This window comes from Nymphalis io, chromosome 26, assembly GCF_905147045.1.
Source record: "Nymphalis io chromosome 26, ilAglIoxx1.1, whole genome shotgun sequence".
NCBI lineage: Eukaryota > Metazoa > Arthropoda > Insecta > Lepidoptera > Nymphalidae > Nymphalis > Nymphalis io.
This window is the reverse complement of record NC_065913.1, coordinates 7612513-7631935: the sequence shown is the minus strand read 5'-3', so window position 1 is coordinate 7631935 and position 19423 is coordinate 7612513. Positions and strand designations below refer to the sequence as shown.

The window sequence follows — 19423 nt, the reverse complement described above, 5'->3', positions numbered from 1 at the left end:
TGTTATAAAATATTTTATATTGTTATAAATAAATTTCAGGACTGACCATTGAACTTGGCACACATTTCACATTTATGTTATTGATGGGATTTATATTTCTAGACTCGAAATTATTGTAGTAGTTTGGTTATAACAGAAGTCATTTATATTATATAAATAAATATGTATATATAATAACATATTTCCAAGTGACAAATATTAAATAATTCCTAGTGCTTGTATTAAGTAATATTTCATTGTTATTATTTTAACATCTGCTACAAGCAGCTACCGCTCGCACGGAATGAGGCTATTAATTGTCTGCCTTTTAATTTTGCTCTTTGTTCACTTATTTTTTCCATGTGTTATAATGTTACATCGACTTTCTTAGATCTTCATAATTCTTCTGTACGTGTATATGTATATATATGTCATTGAACTCCCCTTATTTATGTTTGCCAGACTTAAAAGTGGCCACTTGATGGTAGGAAGATCGTAATTGAGCCATTTACCTTGAAAACTAAGATGTCATGCCTTTTTTGTCTGTTACTCACTACCGTTCAAACCGAAGCACAATAATACTCAGTATTGCTGTTTGATTTGGTAGAATATATATGGTAAACAGCTGGACCGCTGGCTGGTATGAAGGGACGGGAAACAAATCTTATATATTTATATAATAGATATATTGATAGAGATATAATATCTATTTAAGATAAACAGACTTCGACAGCAGACATGACCGATCAACACAAAAGTTGACATGTACTTGTTGTTTTTTTTTTTCATGGTACAGTTTGTTATACTATCTATCTAGGAGTTCATATACAATTCTACATCGCAAACTAATCGCCATGACAATTGGTATATGTATAAAGGCGGAACAGTGTTTGCCAGGTTTTATTAGTGTAACATATTGGCCAGCATTGTAAACGAAGAGTTCATATCCCTTACAGTGCCATTGCCTATGTATGTTGGCGCTAAATTACCAATGCCAATTTTCTTGGCCTTGTTATTATAAATTTAAATTAAATATTCTTATCAAGTTTGGACATATGTAATAGAAGGAACATTCTATACTACATTTTTTTTCATATAATTGCAGGGTTAAATAAAGAACGGAATTCGAATTAAGACAAAAAAATATTTTCACTTGAGCAAGACACTCGTAAAGGAAACCAAGTTTATTGCGTAATTATATGCCTGTTATTACTTCCGCGCTGCCAGGAACGCGAATTTAAGCCCGGTTATTATCAATAAACGGTTGGAACACCAATGACCTTGAATATAATCTAAAAATTCACGGACGAAATACCAACTAACTTCGAAGCGACTGAATCGCTTCAATCAAGGAAAAGTTATTTTTGATTAACTTACGTATTAGTACTATAAGTTTTTAGATACAAAGGTACTGAGTTCAGATCTCGCCAAAAAAATATTGGGGTTTTCCATCTAGACATTCCTCAGTTATATGTTTGGAAATAGTAATCCGTCTCATCGCATTGAAAGAATAGAGAATAATCAACAAACTTGTGTTTGCGTACACACGTGAACACTATAATAACATTAAATAGTAGAATATATATAGTAGAATGTTACTGGGCTCTGATAGATATTGACAGCCGTTTTAATTAAGGAAACCTTAATTATTGATTGTATATACGATAATAATAGTTAAATAGTTTGATCCAGGTAAACTCCAAAACAAAACTTATATCTCTGTTTCATCTTAGTCGTAACGAAATTGGCAACATTCTCAGGTCCCAGTCTAAATCCATGGAATGATTTAAGTATACAAATACTCTGAAATTTATATATTAACCAATATTACAAAGTCCAATCAGGATATAATGAATAAAACATACTATCTTAAAATTCATTTTTTTCAAGCGCTTACTAAGTTTTTACACTTTGAAAATATGGAAAATCACGATCATATCCTTTTTTTTTCATATTTAATTCAATAATTCATCTTCCAACTGTTACCTTTAATGTAGTTTTACCCCTATATCTAATGGACGGAAACGTTGGGTGGACTGGCAAAGGTAGTGGATGGGGAAAAGGGGGTGAGGAAATTGCACTTCGCAAGGTTTGCCGTCTGACCTCCTTATTGTATGGAAATACCGCATTCACGCATAATGGTGAATCGGATGTAAGAGCGGTAATTAGACAGAGGAAAAAAGGAATTTTCGCGTATCAAATAACGGTCTTTTAGGACATTTAAGCGTTATTTCATATTCAATGTATTAAAAGAAGAATTTAAGTAAAAGTTCTTGTACTAAACGAATGAAGTACAAAAAAAAAGTTAGTAAAATTTTGCAATTTTTGACAGATAGTTTGACAATGTTTCCAATTTCGAAATTGGTCTTTCTTATATACAAATACCTGAAATAATCCTGTTTGAATTGGAAAAATCTAGTACTAGAAAATATGTTTTACCATTGAAATAAAATACATACGAAATCTGCTAGAAATTTTCCTTTCTCGTCCAGTTTGAAACGATCAAATCCGTTCGGTAAAATAGAAAAATCCCAATAAACTGACGGCACTGGAGCGCAAATCAAATATTTTGCCGCACAGCCACGCGCTTCCGAGCTGCGTGCTCCACAAATATTTAGCTTTATCAAACAACACATATACTCAATTGTATCCTTTATAACATAAGACATAAGGCCCATACTAGCGTGGAAAACTTTAGTCAATCTTTGACAAAACAAATTCTTGCTTCACCTACAACCGTTATGAGATAGTTCGTATTATTTAAATTAAATACAAGGCTAAATTTTTAATAAAAACTTTGAACACTTTCTACCTGAAAGATATAAACTACGTTTTGTCACATATTATTTGCGTGCAACAATAGACAGTCGTTTGACTCATAAGAAACCTCTTGGGTGAGTAATTTTTATAATTAATATAATTAACTGACGGAGTAAAATGATTATGAAAAACAAATTAAAAAAAAATCTGATCATCTTAAGATCCGATATATAAAATAAAAAAAACAATAACTTATTGAAATTTGAATTGAACTTTTAAAATAAGAATATTTTGAATCGTTTTTATTGACGTATTGTACAACTTTCACTTAAGCAAATAAATATACAGACTTGAAAAAAATTAATCAAGTTTCTCTGTAATGTAATCGGATAGAAACATTACGAACTTGAGTTGAAAATGGTAAGCGCTCAAGACGTAATAGTGCCAGTCCAAAATCCCTCGTACAAGGATGTGAGCGATAGCATATTGCTATCTGTAATCACTGGAGACGAGCCAAAATGATCCACCAACGGCTTTGTATCGAAGGTAGTTTCAAGATTTGTGACACTTGCCAAGCCGTTGTCTCGTGTAGATATTACCTGTCTAGCGTATTAGTTTCTTTGTAAACAGAAGTTTAATCTTGGACTTTATATTAGACAGCTCGTTGTTTATTTACAAAGTCAACGTCAGATTAAATCGATACAAACATTTAAAACTTTCTAAGTAAATGTATTTATTTTTCATTCGTTTTCATTTATATTTAATAAATTCTATAACAAATGAAGCCCATTCATGATAGTGTTAAAACCACGACCATTAAAATGAAATAATAACAAACGAAAAATTGAAAGAAATAAACAAAGAATCATTAAAAGTTTCACCTGATCGAGGCCCACGTTGGGCGCCAAAACGGCGTCGTAAAAATAAACGTAGCGGAACCGAGGCGAAACTTGTGAAATAAAAATATTTCATACGAATGCTCGAACTGACTTGAACCAACTCGCTTTGTATACAACTAGACAGATTATGTTTAAATATTGCCAATTTATTTAAGCAACTCACGTTTTATCTTTGCAGACTATTTAGTCTTTCCGAACAAAACTTTTCTGTTTTTTAATAAAAAAAAATGATAACACTATGATGATATTTTCAGTAAGTCGATTAAAGATAAGCAGATTATTAAGAAACATTTCTATTATAATAGCAAGAAATGTATAGTCAGCATCCTATAATACGAGTGTTTTCTTTAATTTGAAAATTTAAAATAAAGGATACGGCATTCTCGAACCAAAATTTTCTTGGGAATTGGTAATGGCTACTCGAAAAGAGAAGTTTTTCTTTCGATTTGTAAATATCACAGAGAACTCTATAGCATCTAATTATACGTATTATACATTACAATATTTCTAAGTTTGAAAATTTCGTTGCTTACCGAAATTACGACTGAATATTGAAGTTAGTTTTCAATATGCCAACCATACAGTTTATGCTTCTCTGCTTTCTTTTCTCTTCTCTCTCTTTCTCTTCTCTTCATATCGGAATCAAACTACTCGACGGTAACATGTCATAAGTTATTATGTGCCCTCTAATTTACATAATACATACATAAATTTTTAACTTAAGCATAAGTCTGGATCATCGGTTTTGTAATGATATGAGCTTTTATTTACATGTATTAGTTATGAATAATTCATATATATTTTAAGCGTGTTGTTTGACTAGACATATAAGCACTTTAATTGTACCGATAAATTCTTATAAAAATAAAAACATTGTAACAAAATGAATGCTTAAGTGAGTCAAACATTAAGAGGCGATGACATCTGCAATTTCCGCGGGAGGGAAATGGCCGACGAGAGATTTAGATTAGAGGAATTCAAATTCTTCGATCGACATCCGTGAATCTTTTATTATGCAAAGTAGATCATGTTTTTCAACAGATTAAAAAAGGCCATCGTTTGAAGCCAACGATAATAATGCCTTTAATTTGATTGTATGTTTTTATTCAATCGTATACATACAGCGTAAATGGATCTCATGAAAGAATGTATTGTTGATTTTGTCTATTGACAACTCGTATTTAAACGGTCAACAACAAAAATACGTTTGTACTGTTTTTTTTTGTTAAGTAAAGTAAATATTTATAAATAGAATACTTTATGCTTATATATTATTCGAAATACGTCTTGTAACATTCAAAAGGATTCATTTCAGTTTCAATAATAAAATCTGAAAAGTTCGAAGAATAAATTTAAAGGCTTTTAAAAGAAAATCTTCCTTAATTTCACATTTCTACAAAGGACTCGACTGTCGCAGTTAAATAAAAGTAAACGATGACTTTTAAAAGAATACGTTTCACTTTTAAAAGTTGCTATTTCAAACTGTCGCCTTCGTTAAAGTGCCACTAGTGAATTTCTTTTGTCAGAAGAGAAATATTTGCGCGACGTAACTACCAGTGACTTAAAACATTTTTCGAATACAATTAGTCTACGAAAATTGAATGTTAACTAAAAACCGACTCAACAACCCGTAAACTCCCACTAAACAATAGCGAGGTTGTGAAAGATCTACCAATCAAACCTAGATAGATGACAATTTACTTTGTATAGGTATGTGTTTCAAATTTTATACGACTGTATCATAATAGTATAGTAAAATAAGGTTATTACACCTAATATGTATTTATATTAAAATATTAAAATACTATTCGTAACAAGGTAAATAGGCGAGCAAACATTAGTTATATTACTTGCGCCTTTAGAACTAATCGATTGGTCACATCCGACCAAAACTGCAAACTGTTTTAATATATAAAACAAAATTTACAAAATATATACTGAGATTATACCTATTAGATTTACAAATAATTTTCCTCCCATCATACAGGATTACACGCGTAATCCGTCACGCTGTTCCGTTTCGGGTATACGAATCTCAGATTCTTGGACATGCAGGTTAACCTCACGATATTTTTCCTTCATCGCAGAGCGTGAGATGAATATAAAATAAAATTAAATAAAAAAATAAAATAAAAAATTCTGAGAAAAATAACAACCTTTGTTCTCATTTACTCTTACTTTAGGTACTCACTCATTTATTATAAAATATATATTTTAGAGATTACTTTGTATTATATAATTTAGTAAATATAATGGCGTCTGTGTGAATGTTCGTAATATGTTTTACTTTTAATGCATTGTTTTCGATCATGATCATTTTCTCAACGGAAACTTTTGCGCATGACATAATTTTACTCTCCTAATCCGATGTGATAGCAAATCCGAGACGATCGGAAAGAGTTCAAGCACAGTAACGGTTTTAACGTGTATTCCGAGGCACGGGAGTACAAACACTTCCAACTTCCAGACTCGGGGCTGTTACGGAACTAAATGGATTTCGTCAATAGAAAATCCCAATAACTTTCTATCGGCCCGACCCGAGGTTCGAACCCAGGACCTCGGGATCTGCCGACCTTCTATTTAGCCACTAGACCAACGAGGCAGTCACCAGGATAACTAAAATAACGTGATAATCACATGTATTTAAAATATGCAATTTTAACTTCATAATAACTGTACTAATGAGGTGTATGTATATTTATGCAACTTGAGTTTTCGAAGAAAACGTTGTAAAATATTGTAGTCGTAATAAATAAGAGTTATCTTTAGTTGTATAAACGTGTTGTTTAGTGATATTGAAATAATCATGCAATTTACTGCGAACATATAAATATGCATGCGTTTTATTATAAAACAATACACTAACTATAAAAAAATATATTTTTAAAATAAAAATAATTTAACTTTTGAAATCTTCAGATATTCATACAATGAGTATGAATGCTCATTGTAAACATATTATTCATAGTTTTGTGATAAAAGAAATATAAGTTTTTTAACGCCCTAATTTATAAACATTGCTCAGCGTCTGTTTTGTCAAGTACTGATTTCGCTCTTTCTATCATTATTGATTGCACGGGACACAGTATTGATTATCTAATGATACGCTGAGCAATGTTTATATTATTAAGACTGTTAATTACGAAATATTTCAAAGTTTTGTTATACATTAAATTATCACTGTTTGTTAACAAAGTCGCATGTATTACAGCAAGTTTAAAATATTATCTTTAAAGTAAATGTATGTATCAAGTAATATTCAAGATTCGAATTGAGTTGACAAGCAGTAGCTTGATAAAATATTGAAAAATATAATAATTAAAATTAAAGTTGAAAACTAGCAAACGTTGAATTAAAATCCAAATATACATTATTAAAGGTGGCTCTTAGAAGCGCTTTTGAATCATCATGTTACAGTATTGAATTAAATGTAAAGCTACCACCGGTTCGGAATGTAGATCCGCCCGATAAGAAACGTCAAGAAGTTCAGAAGGTACTCATTTCCTCTAATGAAATGAAACAAAAAACTATGAGTATAGTACTACTTATTATGGCCACGATAACTTTTTAACTATGAAAGGTAATATATATAACAAATCTTTAGATAATATTATTAAAAATATCGTAATACATGTTTCTATTGTCACAGATAATATTAAAACATAAATATATACTCACATGTATAATCCCAGCTGTCCTGGTCATTTTTGAAAACGTTTAGTCTTTCAGGCTGAAACAAAGAAAATACTCATTTTTTATTCAATTCTAATAAATAATACTAATATTATAAATGGATTGCTTGCGATCAAGGAATAAAAAGGTAAGGTAAAGGGCACAGGTATCATACATACCTAACACCTAAACCAAAAATTGCGGTCGATGCCGCTGGCGAAAACTAGTACATTATAACTACATTTAACGTAACATGTGACCTTGCTAAAACCATTTCTGGGTCATCTGGGTGACACTTCTTGCCTGTATTGTTATAAACATTCATTTCAAACACATTCCAAATTTTTTTTTTAATCGTTTATATCTATGATAGCCATTGCTGGTGGAATAAGATCCAAATGATCTCGTTAATTGAACGATGAGGCCCAGCATTACTACGAAAAAATAAAACAATATTTATTTTAAACAACATTTCAAGGAAAAACTGAATAAACATTTTATTAACTCGACTCGGGTTTTGAATCCAATTGAAAAATTTGAGCGTCGAGATTGGTTGCTTTATAAGCTAGCAACATGGTCAACCAGGCGATCAAATAAGTATTTATAAATATATGATCTATCTATAACTCGTAAATGTGATACCAAAATTACCATTCCCATATCGAATTAGACAAATTGGCCGACTACAATCCATTTCGTATAACGTAATTATCTCTGAAATCGAATTAGTATCGAGTATAATTAAGTAAATGACGCGATTACCTTCCGAGCTGTGATATAATGTATTTAATACAAAATCTATTCTGTGAATTCGAGCTTTCTGTAAGGATATATAATATTGGGTAACATATATTTATAAATAGGCGAAAACAAAGTTATGTATCATTTCCGCCTCTGTATGCCAATATTTTTCTTTGTGTGGTAACTATTGACGATCTTTAGTACCATAAATAAAAAAATGGGAAAAATAATCAAATTTTGAATAATGATTACAGTAGAACTTCGACCACTGTGCAAAAAGTAGTCTATAGAAATGTTTATTAAATTGAACCGACTCAAATATAAGCGAAGGTTAGCGACCCTCAGGACCTTAGCTATTATATGATATACAGAAAGTTTTCTATTTAACAGCTTCAATAAATATATAATACCACCGGTTCGAAAAAGAAACACCCAGTCCTGAGAAGTAACGGTGAAAGAAACTCAGCGAGTTTTATTTTACTTATATATGTATTTCATTTACAAAAAAAAAAGAAAAATAACCATGCGGCGATCGTCTCATTCCCAAGGTGTGCTATCATCCACCTCTACAATTTTTTTTTTAAATTAGGAACTGAGGCATTTTTATCTGAACCCATGTATATATTTTTACTTAAGTATAAGCCTTCTTCGATATACTAATTTATTTATTTAAGACAATCAACAGTCTATACATAACACATCAGATAGACAGTTGAACAGAGGTTGAAAAGTTATTCGATAAACGTTCTACTAATTATAGGTTACATAAAAAAGGTAGTAAGTAGTAGTTAAAACGAGAACCTTGAAGTTATCTAACAAACAACATCCGATAACAGGAGTAATGTTCATCTTATGCGTTGAGAAGCTCTCACTCCACTGGTATTTGGCTTCAAACATCGCCTTACTGAGCCAAATATTTGGCGAATGTCAGTGGAAATGGCCAGTCTTAATGTTATTTACGATAACAACATTTTCTCGTATACACTGGCTCTTGCGTATCATAAACGTCGACTAGTTATCACCGGTGGTTTTGTTTGCATTTCTTATCTATTCGGTATTATTTAGCATTCCAATGTAAAATACATAAATTTAGGAAATCACTAACTTAATCGTTATGCCTGCAACCATGTCGACTACCTCGTTGTACTAGTGGCTAGATAATAAGGTCTTGCAGCCTTGAAGTTGGAAGTGTGTAGATTCCTTTGCCTCAGAGACAGCACGTCAAGCCGTTGGTCCTACGCCTGAACCTCTTTCCGGTTGAGTCAGATTGCTGTCCCATCCGATTATGACAGTGAGGGAATAGAGTGTACCTGTGTTTGCGCACACACTTGTGCACTATAATATCTGCACAGTTGGTTAATCTCTCCTGTCAGTCAGGAGGATGACATCATCATCATCATCATCATCATGCTGAAACATAGTTTAAAATTGAGTGCAATATAGCACTATGAAAAAAGTAAATATTTCCTTTAAAACAAACATACAATTTGTCAACATTTATTGGATTAGATATTCAAATAGATGATATCAAAAACATACAGCATTTAATATTATATTAAAGCCTTATTCGTCTTGGCTCTATTTTCGTTTATTTATGTTTTGGTGTCGAGCCAAACTTTTAATTATATTTATGAATCTTATAACAAAACTGTAAAAGATTTTTGTCAAGATATAAAAATAATAATTTTCAATGTTTTCAGCTTATTTTAATTGCCACGATCGTTTTAATATGTGTCGTTCATCCTACTTGCGATTTCAAACATATAAAGCTTGTATTATTGTATTATGTATAAGGATAAGTTCTCTTATTTACTTAGTACACTTTTAGCCATTTGTTGACCACGATGCTAAAACTCCGTAGAAACACAAATTAAAAGTGTTCAAACGCTTTTGTGATTACGGAAACGTGAAATTCGAATAATATATATAAAATCGATCTTATTCATTTTACTAATTAATATATATATATATATATATATATATATATATATATATATATATATATATATATATATATATTGCAATTACGGTTTATTTGACTAACTCATAATTTGTTTAATAAATCAATATTAAAACACAAACAAAGATCGAAAACTAATTATTTATATAAGATAATGAAATATAAATATTACAAAGGATATTTACATAACATATTAAATATATAATATGTCTTGCGTTAGGTAATCTATCATGAGATTGGGCGCCGTAGCCGAAAACGGTCAGGATGACATCATCACGGAAGATGAGAATCTTACAAAAGAAGGTTAAGTTTCCCAGCCTTCTCGAGAGATACTAAGAGCTATCCTCCTATTTCATGGACCACAATCGTTCTCCTCATGCACCAACAAGCGTGGAACTGGTGGTAGGGCTTTGTGCAAGCTCGTCTGGGTAGGTACCACCCACTCATCAGATATTCTACCGCAAAACAGCAATACTTGATATTGTTGTGTTCCGGTTTGAAGGGTGAGTGAGCACACATCTTCGTTGCTTGGTATTCGCCAACACATTGAGTGTGTGATACATATTCAGATGGGTTTCCTACCATCAGTAAAGGTTAGTTCTAAGCAACGATAAGTGTTCCAAAACGATTTTCCGTTGAACAATAAAAAAAAAACATTTAAAATGAATTAAAAATTGTATATAAATACGTAACAATAGACAACGTCAAAATATATAATAGACAATGTATAATCGCGTCCAGGTATTGTCAGAGCAATAGCCGAGAGAAATACAAAAGCATTTTTTTGTCACCTGATTTATCTCTCGAAATATCGGCCGCCCTCATGAATGGGACCGATTGTGTAGACCCTGAATGAGACCGCTGATACAGTTTGTATATATGAAATAAACGAAAGGTGGTTTTGGGTCGACATATACTCCGAAAATATTAAGCATGCTCGCCTGATGAGGGACCAACACATTCGACTTTTATTGGTATATATACTGGCTTGTCAATTCTTAATTGACCTTGTGCAGGAAGATACGAGTTAGATTTTAGACAGAACATTTATAGATAGTATGTTAAGTAAGACAGCAAGGAATATTCAATAAGACATCAAATAAATAATGTCAGAATTGTCGGAATAATTCTATCAACATTCCGAACCAGCAGCTTCCGTTGAACCGACTCGATGACATGATTGTCTTGTAAAATAACGATTCAGAAGTTCTCGTGAGCAGACACCGTTGAATTTACTCAAGAGTCAAAATCATTTGTTAAAATATTCTTTTTGGTTTTTTTTTTCACAGGTTTTCTTTGCTTTTTTTAACACGGACGGGCCACCGGGCCACCTTATGGTCAATATCGCCAAATAATATTGGGAAAGTTATATTGTGTCTCTTGACACTTAAAGTACGTTCAGTACTTACATTGGCTCACTCACCCTTCAAACTGGAACACAGCAGTACTAAGTATTGCTGTTTGGGAATAGAATATAGAAGTCATAAGTGGGCGGCGCTTATCCAGACGGGCTTGCAGGAAGACCAATCAAGTACGAATGAAGGGTAATTTGTTTTCTTTTTTAAGGATTCCCTTTGTGGACATTCAAGTTTTTCAAAAAAAAAAAAAACAATGTTTCTTTTGGTCGTGTGTTTACTTATTATCCAATGATAAATATCATAAAAATACATAACAAAGTATCGCATTTAACAGTTAATATCCCTGTTATATTGCCATTACGGAACGGTTTAGGGGTGAATTTTTGCCAACGGAAGTGTCATAATAGTCCCTTTGTCGCTAAGGTCCCTCGGACCGTGACGTAATTTGTCGATGCCATTATAAAGTATTATAAATATTTATTAGACATTGTACGCTTTTAAGGCACGTTTATTGTACGTATTTTTGGGTTTTGACATTTTTTGTCATTGTTATATACTTACACGATATCTACGAGGAGAAATGACGGCGATGTGTCGAGAAAATGGCCGTATAAATATTAAATAAAGGGCCAAGACGGATTGACGATGCGTACACTAGGAGATACTTGGAAGTTGTGCAAGTTTCTGTTCGAAGGACGCGTGAGCCGGTGTATCTAAAGACATGAAGGACATAAAATCTTAGTTCCTAAGGTAGGTGGAGCATTGGCGATAAAAAGGTTGGTTATTATTTCTTATAGCGACAATTGTCTATCCGTCGTCATAGGTCTGCCTATTTATTTAAATAAATTTAAAAAAAAACGTGGATATTACATGATTGGGTTCAAATCCGGACCGACACCACAGATCAAGTGTCTAATTTGTTTATAATCTCGTGCTCGTCTCTATATATATATCTAACAGTGGGAACATTTTAACACTGCAAACTATGAAATTTAACAGAGATCATCAAAGCTATTCCCTTGAGGGTTGTGAAATGTTTTCTAGATAAGTTGGGCACAGTAGTCAAGAGTGTTGGGTATAAGGAAAACGAATTGATTGATCGTCTTCGAAGTTTCTAGAATTTTTATGTGTAGTACAAATTTTATTCAATCCATTACATATTTTTAATAAACATAATGGTTAGAACAGTCATAATATCAGTATCATAATAATAATCTATAGTTAGACTTTAACGGCCTTATAAATTATAAACGTTATTTATCGTATTATTGCACACTGATTTCTCTCTTTCTGTCATCATTGATTTGACATTCGAACGAAGAAGACAAAGCTTTGTTTAACTAATCAACCCCTTAATTAATAGATAATGCCTGTACAATTACTACCTCTTATCCTTTGTCCTCGAGCAATTGCATGTCACATAACGCCATCTAAGCGTCTAATGTAGCAATATAATAAAACTCATCCATTGTTCTCGGCACGTTTTCTACTACCTATAACTAAATTATCACAGAAATAAGTTATTAGAAACTTCGTGTAGCACACCGCTGCCTGTTGAGAGGGTACTTTGATCGTTGGAAATATAATGCTTTTTGTCCTTTTTTTAGGAAACCAACGAAAAACTATACGAACCGATTCGCAGGAAAAAGCTGATATGATTATAACAGTAAGAAATAACTTCTCTGTCTTTTATAAATATATTTTTTACCCGTTTTAAAAGAAAATACGTTATCTTCCTGATTTATAACCTCAAGTAGCGGAAAAAGCGCTTCGGAATAGCGGCCGCACACAGCGCTTCTCCTCGCTTCCGATTAAGAGGAAATAAAATAGTCCAATGTTGTTTTTTTTGTTAATATTATTTTTTATTTTTTTAAAACAAACTTTTCTTATTCAAATAGGCTCTGACATTTTTGTATAGTCTAATACAAACGGTAAATATAGTATTTAGTAAATAATGAAATTAATTATATTTAACGCTTGCGAACGATTATACTAACAGTATTTAAACATTAAGAGCTTTGCCTATAAATGTTGTTTAGGTATTTATTAGTTAAATGTATTTATTTATTAAAGGTTTGCTAGCGGATGTTATATAAATAATATCCTAATAAATTATCAACTAAACCTAGAAACACTTTATGTACATCCATTTGAAAGCAAACACTGTATGCATAATGTTCTTGCACCGATTAAAATTTCATAAACGTATTAAAGTGCTTGTCTCGTAAGTAACAATAACAGAAAGACAAAAAATAATTTAAAATAATAAATGTGACAAGTATACGATATTGTGTTTTTCAAAAAAAAAACCATCATTATCAGTAATCATTAACAGCCTGTTAATGTCCCACTGCTGGGCTAAGGCCTCCTCTCCCTTTTGAGGAGAAGGTTTGGAGCTTATTCCACCACGCTGCTCCAATGCGTGTTGGTAGAATACACATGTGACAGAATTTCAATGAAATTAGAACCATGCAGGTTTCCTCACGATGTTTTCCTTCATCATCAAGCATGAGATGAGTTACAAACACAAATTAAATTTGTGTTTAAAAAAAAAATTGGTTCAAAATAAAAATTAAAAACAAAGAAAACGGAAACAACAAAAACGTCTTAGATGCTACATTAAATAATGTTGTGTCTTCTTCTTTCGAATGGTAATGAAAACAAAAGAGAAATCAGTATTTAACTTAACATCCGCCAAATAAATATTTATAATTACGGCTTAACACCTGAGTACGTTTTGATTTATACTTTATAATTTTTAATCTAACAAAATCATCTATAAAATAAACTAATGTAGAATGTAAAGTACGTTAGTCTGTTTATGTAAATAGTAACGTAATATCCTTCTTAAGCTGTTTGCATAATCGGCCGGCTTACTGAGAGTAAATTAAAAGAAAAGTTATTGAAGGTAATTTTAAATAATGTTGATTGGAATTACGTACAGTGCTTTGCTTTAAGCTGCGTATACATTAAACGCGGCCAACCCTCGAACATTGGCTCGCGCGTTATATATACACAGCTTTATAAGCCGAGGTTACCCAGTGACTGGAACAGGCGAATCTTAAGCTAAGAGTGCAGGTTCGAACGCAGGGCGAGCACTACTAATATCCATGTTTTAAATTTGTGTTTATAATTCATCTCGTTCTAGACGGTAAACGTAAACATCGTAAGGAACTTGTATATGTCGGATAAAGCCACCCATATTTTTAATCAGTCTGCATTGTAGCTTGCGATAGCATTCGTACCAAAACATTCTCCTAAATAGGAGGCCTTTGTTTCCAACAATGGGAAATTTACAAGCTGTTATTACTTATTTGTTTATTCATGTGTCGGTGACATTATAAATGTGTGCCAATTTAAATTAATGAGTGAACCAGTAGTTTTATATTAAAAAAATGTTCTAGCCACAATAATGGTATAAAACTAAAATGCTTTCAGAGTTTCTAGTTTTAATTTTAAAGTGTTGTTCAACCTATTTTATTCATATAGTGCTAAAACGATTTAAAAAAAAAAATATTTTTGTAATATTTTAAACTAAAAATTTAAACGAAATTGAAGCGGACGCCCGCGATGAACGAAATTAGTGATTTTATTGCTCCGTATTAAATATATGAAAACTATTTTTATTATTTTAACAACGACAACTAGAAAGAGATAATATTTAATTAGCCTTCCACTCGACTGTAACTGTACTTTATACTGAGACGGTGAGTGAGCCAGTGTAATTACAGACACAGGGGAATTAACATCTTACATTCCAAGTTGGCATCGTACTAACCATGTAGAGAGTAGTTAATTACAACATTAATGTCTGTTTCTACACTATTTACTATCACTTGGCCCATTTGCATTTATTTATATATAGTAAAAAAAAACTAGAATTCCTCCAGTGGTCGCAATTATTATTATAGAATTTTTAACGAAAATATATATAATTCATATGATGTTAGTTTGGAACCTCCTACCCTTCTTTCCGTAATGTTTTTATTGCTAAAAAAGCTTAAGCTCGTCAAAAGCCGACATAAAAAAAGCAGTTGAAAAATAGAAGAAAAGTATCTACTGAACTGTTCAGTTTTGTCTCTGCATATTTATATATAGAAAAATGTATTTTAAATTCTCTAAAATACCTTTTATTAATTGGTTATCATTCCCAATATTTTATCATATGACTCATATCCAAAGGTTATCTGAAAGAGACTTCTGTTTCGGCAAGAACAATATCAGTCGGGTGATATAAATATCATTTTGCTTTTTTTTGTCAGTGTACAATAAAGCTTAATATTTGCATTGTATTGTATCTATATTTATAAATTTGAATACGTTAACTGCCTAAGTGAAAAAACTTGTACACCAATATACATAAATATATAAGAATATGCAGCATGTTTCGGAGAAGGTTTTAATATTATACTATTATTTAATATAAAGAGAAAAATAAATTGACTAGAAGTGTGACGTTTACAGGTTGTTACTACTTCAGTAAACACACGTATAAAATTGAATAACAGTCGATACGACGAGAATATAAATAAAAAATAAAATAAAACTCACCTTGGCAAATTCGATTTTGAGAGTGCAGCATCCGGAGTAAATGTCGCAGCCGTGTAGGGCTTCTTTAGCTCGTGTCGCAGATTCGATGCTCTCGAATTTGTGGCGTTGAGTTAAGGTTTATTTCTCTTTGACAAATGCGGTTATTGACACAGATAACATATATGATTGTAAAATGGTTAACTTTATAATTTAAATACACACATATAGCAGGTTCATTAACGTAAAAGATTTTTATATTTTTTCTCTAAATTACTTAAATTATTTGTTATATTATTTTGTAGACACTAATCAAAATAAACATTAGACTAAAGTATTATAACTCTTAGATAATGAAGGCGAATCTTTGGATGTCTTAAGAGTGAAACAGGTTAGGACTGGAATTAATGGATACTTACCGTCACCTGGATTAGCACATAAAGTAATTAGCTCGTCCTTTTCATCAAATAAATGTATGTAGGTTCTTACGGATTCCCATCACATGACGTTACGTTAATAACGCACTATGGTTGAAGGATTCTACGACAAATATCGCTAGTAAATCTATTGACAAAAGGATCTGATTTCTCAGCTCCTTTTCTCTCGGATTCGATGATAACTTTTTGTGCCTTTTTTCGACGTTGAATTTGAGGACATATTTTTTGGCCAAGAGTAAAGATATCACACTGAATACACTCTTATAAATATAGCAATATATTTTTTTTAATTTACAATTAAGATAATGAATTCGGCCACGATAGTCTTTTCAAGGAAACTAGCTAACTACGCGAGAAATATTACACCGCGTAGTGCAGAAATGTTTGACTAAATGTGCATACACGTATATAGAATAAGTAATAGATAATAAATTGATTATGAACCTACGTGACACCTTTGCAATATAAATACTTTGTTATCTCCTGATCGCTTTAACGCGTCTAATATTATTGCATCTTATAAAGCGATTAGAAAACGGATTTGCCAATAATACATAATTTGTGATATTTAGGTACATTGTGAGTCTGTAAGTATGTATATATGCATGTATGTAAATATAAGGTCAACATTAGATAAAATAAAAATAAAATTAACAATATATGCCACAGCTAGTGCTAGATCTCCTTTCTTATTAGGGAAAATATTTTAGCCGCACACATGGTGGTGAACTGAACTGCAACCCTTTGCCCAGCAGTGGGATAAAATAATTAAAACGCGGTTAGCAAAATTTGCGATTCCACTAATAGTTTAAAGAATAACTAAGTGATAACTAATATTATTATATTCAAAATCGCTTCAAGCTCCGCATCTAATATATTTTTTTTTGTCGCAGACGTCGACAGCAGCAATTTAGTCGGAAAGTTGGACAAATTTGAATAAAACTCCCACAGAATTGACAAAAAACAATTTGGAGAAAAGTTTTAATAGTATGTAAATTTTACTGGATATTAGAAGCTACTTTTTTTGATGTAGGAACAAGATAAATGTAATTCTCGGTATATTTAGATAACTAATATTACTTATAATAAAATTAAGGTATTATCTACATATATAAACTAATAATTCTTATTTGATGGAAGAGCTTTTTTTAAGCCCGGATACCACCCACTCATAATATATTCTACCGTCAAATAGCAATACACAGTACTTAGGGACTTCTTAAAGAGACATCTTAATTGTTTAATGTTTCTTTCGGCCCCAATGTCTAATAGACGGTGGTGACCACTTGCCATTAGGTGGCTACCTATTTTTTTAAAAAGGATGATGTATGTTTTTTTTTTATTTTTGCCGGGAATCCAAATTACTACTCCACCTGATAGTAATTGGTAGTAGAGTCCAAACGCGATGGCCAGTGCAGTCAGGAAGAATGTTCTGCACTAGCCGCCCCCGCCTTGCCGGCCCGTAAGATGCCTCTTCACGCCCCGTTTGAGGGAATCCAGATTGTAAGAACAGGGGAACACGTGAAGTGATAAAGATTTCCATTTTTTGAAAGTGCGACAAAGAAACGACTTGCTAAATTTCTTGATGAAATTGATGTTGTTTTACCGGTGGTAGAGCTTTGTGCAAGCTCGTCTAGGTAGGTACCACCCACTCATCAGATATTCTACCGCAAAACAGCAGTACTTGGTATTGTTGTGTTCCGGTTTGAAGGGTGAGTGAGCCAGTGTAATTACAGGCACATGGGACATAACATCTTAGTTCCCGAGGTTGGTGGCGCATTGGTGATGTAAGCGATGGTTAATTTATTTTTTATTTATTTTAAGGACCACTAGTAGCTACTACATGACCATCAGGTGGCCCATATGCTCGTCCGCCTTCCTATTCTATAAAAAAAAATGTCACAGTTACGCGATGACATCGAGAGCCAGCCTGCTAGACTTATGAAGGAAGGGAGAGGTAGGAATTAGAGAGAATAATTCCTCAGAGCACTTGCCGTGATACAGTCGATAGAAAGCGCTCAGCGCTGCTATCTTTCGACGCAATTGTAAATGCTCAAAGGTTATAGTGACCTTTACTTCGCCAATAATGCGAACCGCAAGTTGTTGCAACCAATCCAAGGCTTCCAGTGTGTAGCTAGGTGATGCATTTCTTATAACTTATTTATAACTAGCGATGTTTTATTCTAAGAAACTTTTTAGGCAGATATGTGTTGGCCAGAGGTAAAGTTTGTGAGGTTGTAGGGGGGTAATCTCTGGATCTAACCTAACCGATTTTGAAAATTCTTCTACCAATAAAAAGCCACATCATTTGTGAGTATCATAAATAAACCCGAACCCGACGGTTTTTTTCATATACATCACGTCAATTTCATTAGAAATAAGTTGCTTTAGTATCAAGGAAATTTTATTTAAATGAAATTCGTTTTTTACAGTTTAAGAGATAATTTCAAATATCAAATACGCGAGACAATTTTATTAATGTTCGGCCAATCGATCGAATCGATCACAAGTAAAAATGTTTACCGCCCAACGAAGTGGTCACGGGTCAGCTAGTATTTATATACATATCTATGTTACGCATGACAGCTAACACATATCTCCCGCTGGACAGCGTACTGTGTGTTTTAATAACGAATTAATTTACAACTTCGTATATGATTCTATATTAAAATAACCATCCATCATGAAAAAGTAATTATTTAAAACTATCCATTTAAAAATAAATATTGCTATCATCATTAAATATGTAATCAACATTAATCTCAAAACTGATCTGATGACTGATCTTTGTAAAAAGAGATGAAAACTATACAACGATAGACAATTTCGCTGATAGATTAAACACGTTACTATTCAAAATATCGTATACCTTTGAAACGTCCGATCGCTACGCAGGTCGATGAACAACTGACCTTCAAAAGAAAAGCCGACCGTTACACCGCTACGATTTTGCACTGCCAATAAGCGATTATTTGCCTTGTTTTAATTTAATGACTGTTCATTCAGTACCTAAGAACAATCATCTGGTTAGTTAGTGTTTTTAGTAATAATATTAAGGTCGGAATTTGCATGCAACTTATTTATACGTAT

General features: G+C 32.3%; 1 protein-coding gene across 2 annotated transcripts in view; it reads right to left on the bottom strand.

Moving 5' to 3' along the window:
* Positions 1 to 19423, bottom strand: part of LOC126778488 (heterogeneous nuclear ribonucleoprotein L) — a 400772-nt gene that overhangs the window by 44701 nt on the left and 336648 nt on the right. For both annotated transcript variants that reach the window (XM_050502099.1, XM_050502100.1), the window contains exons 4-5: positions 15921 to 16018; positions 7317 to 7368 (exon numbers count right to left, since the gene is read on the bottom strand). In XM_050502099.1, coding sequence (XP_050358056.1) covers positions 7317 to 7368; positions 15921 to 16018 — 150 coding nt within the window. The remainder of the gene's footprint in view (positions 1 to 7316; positions 7369 to 15920; positions 16019 to 19423) is intronic.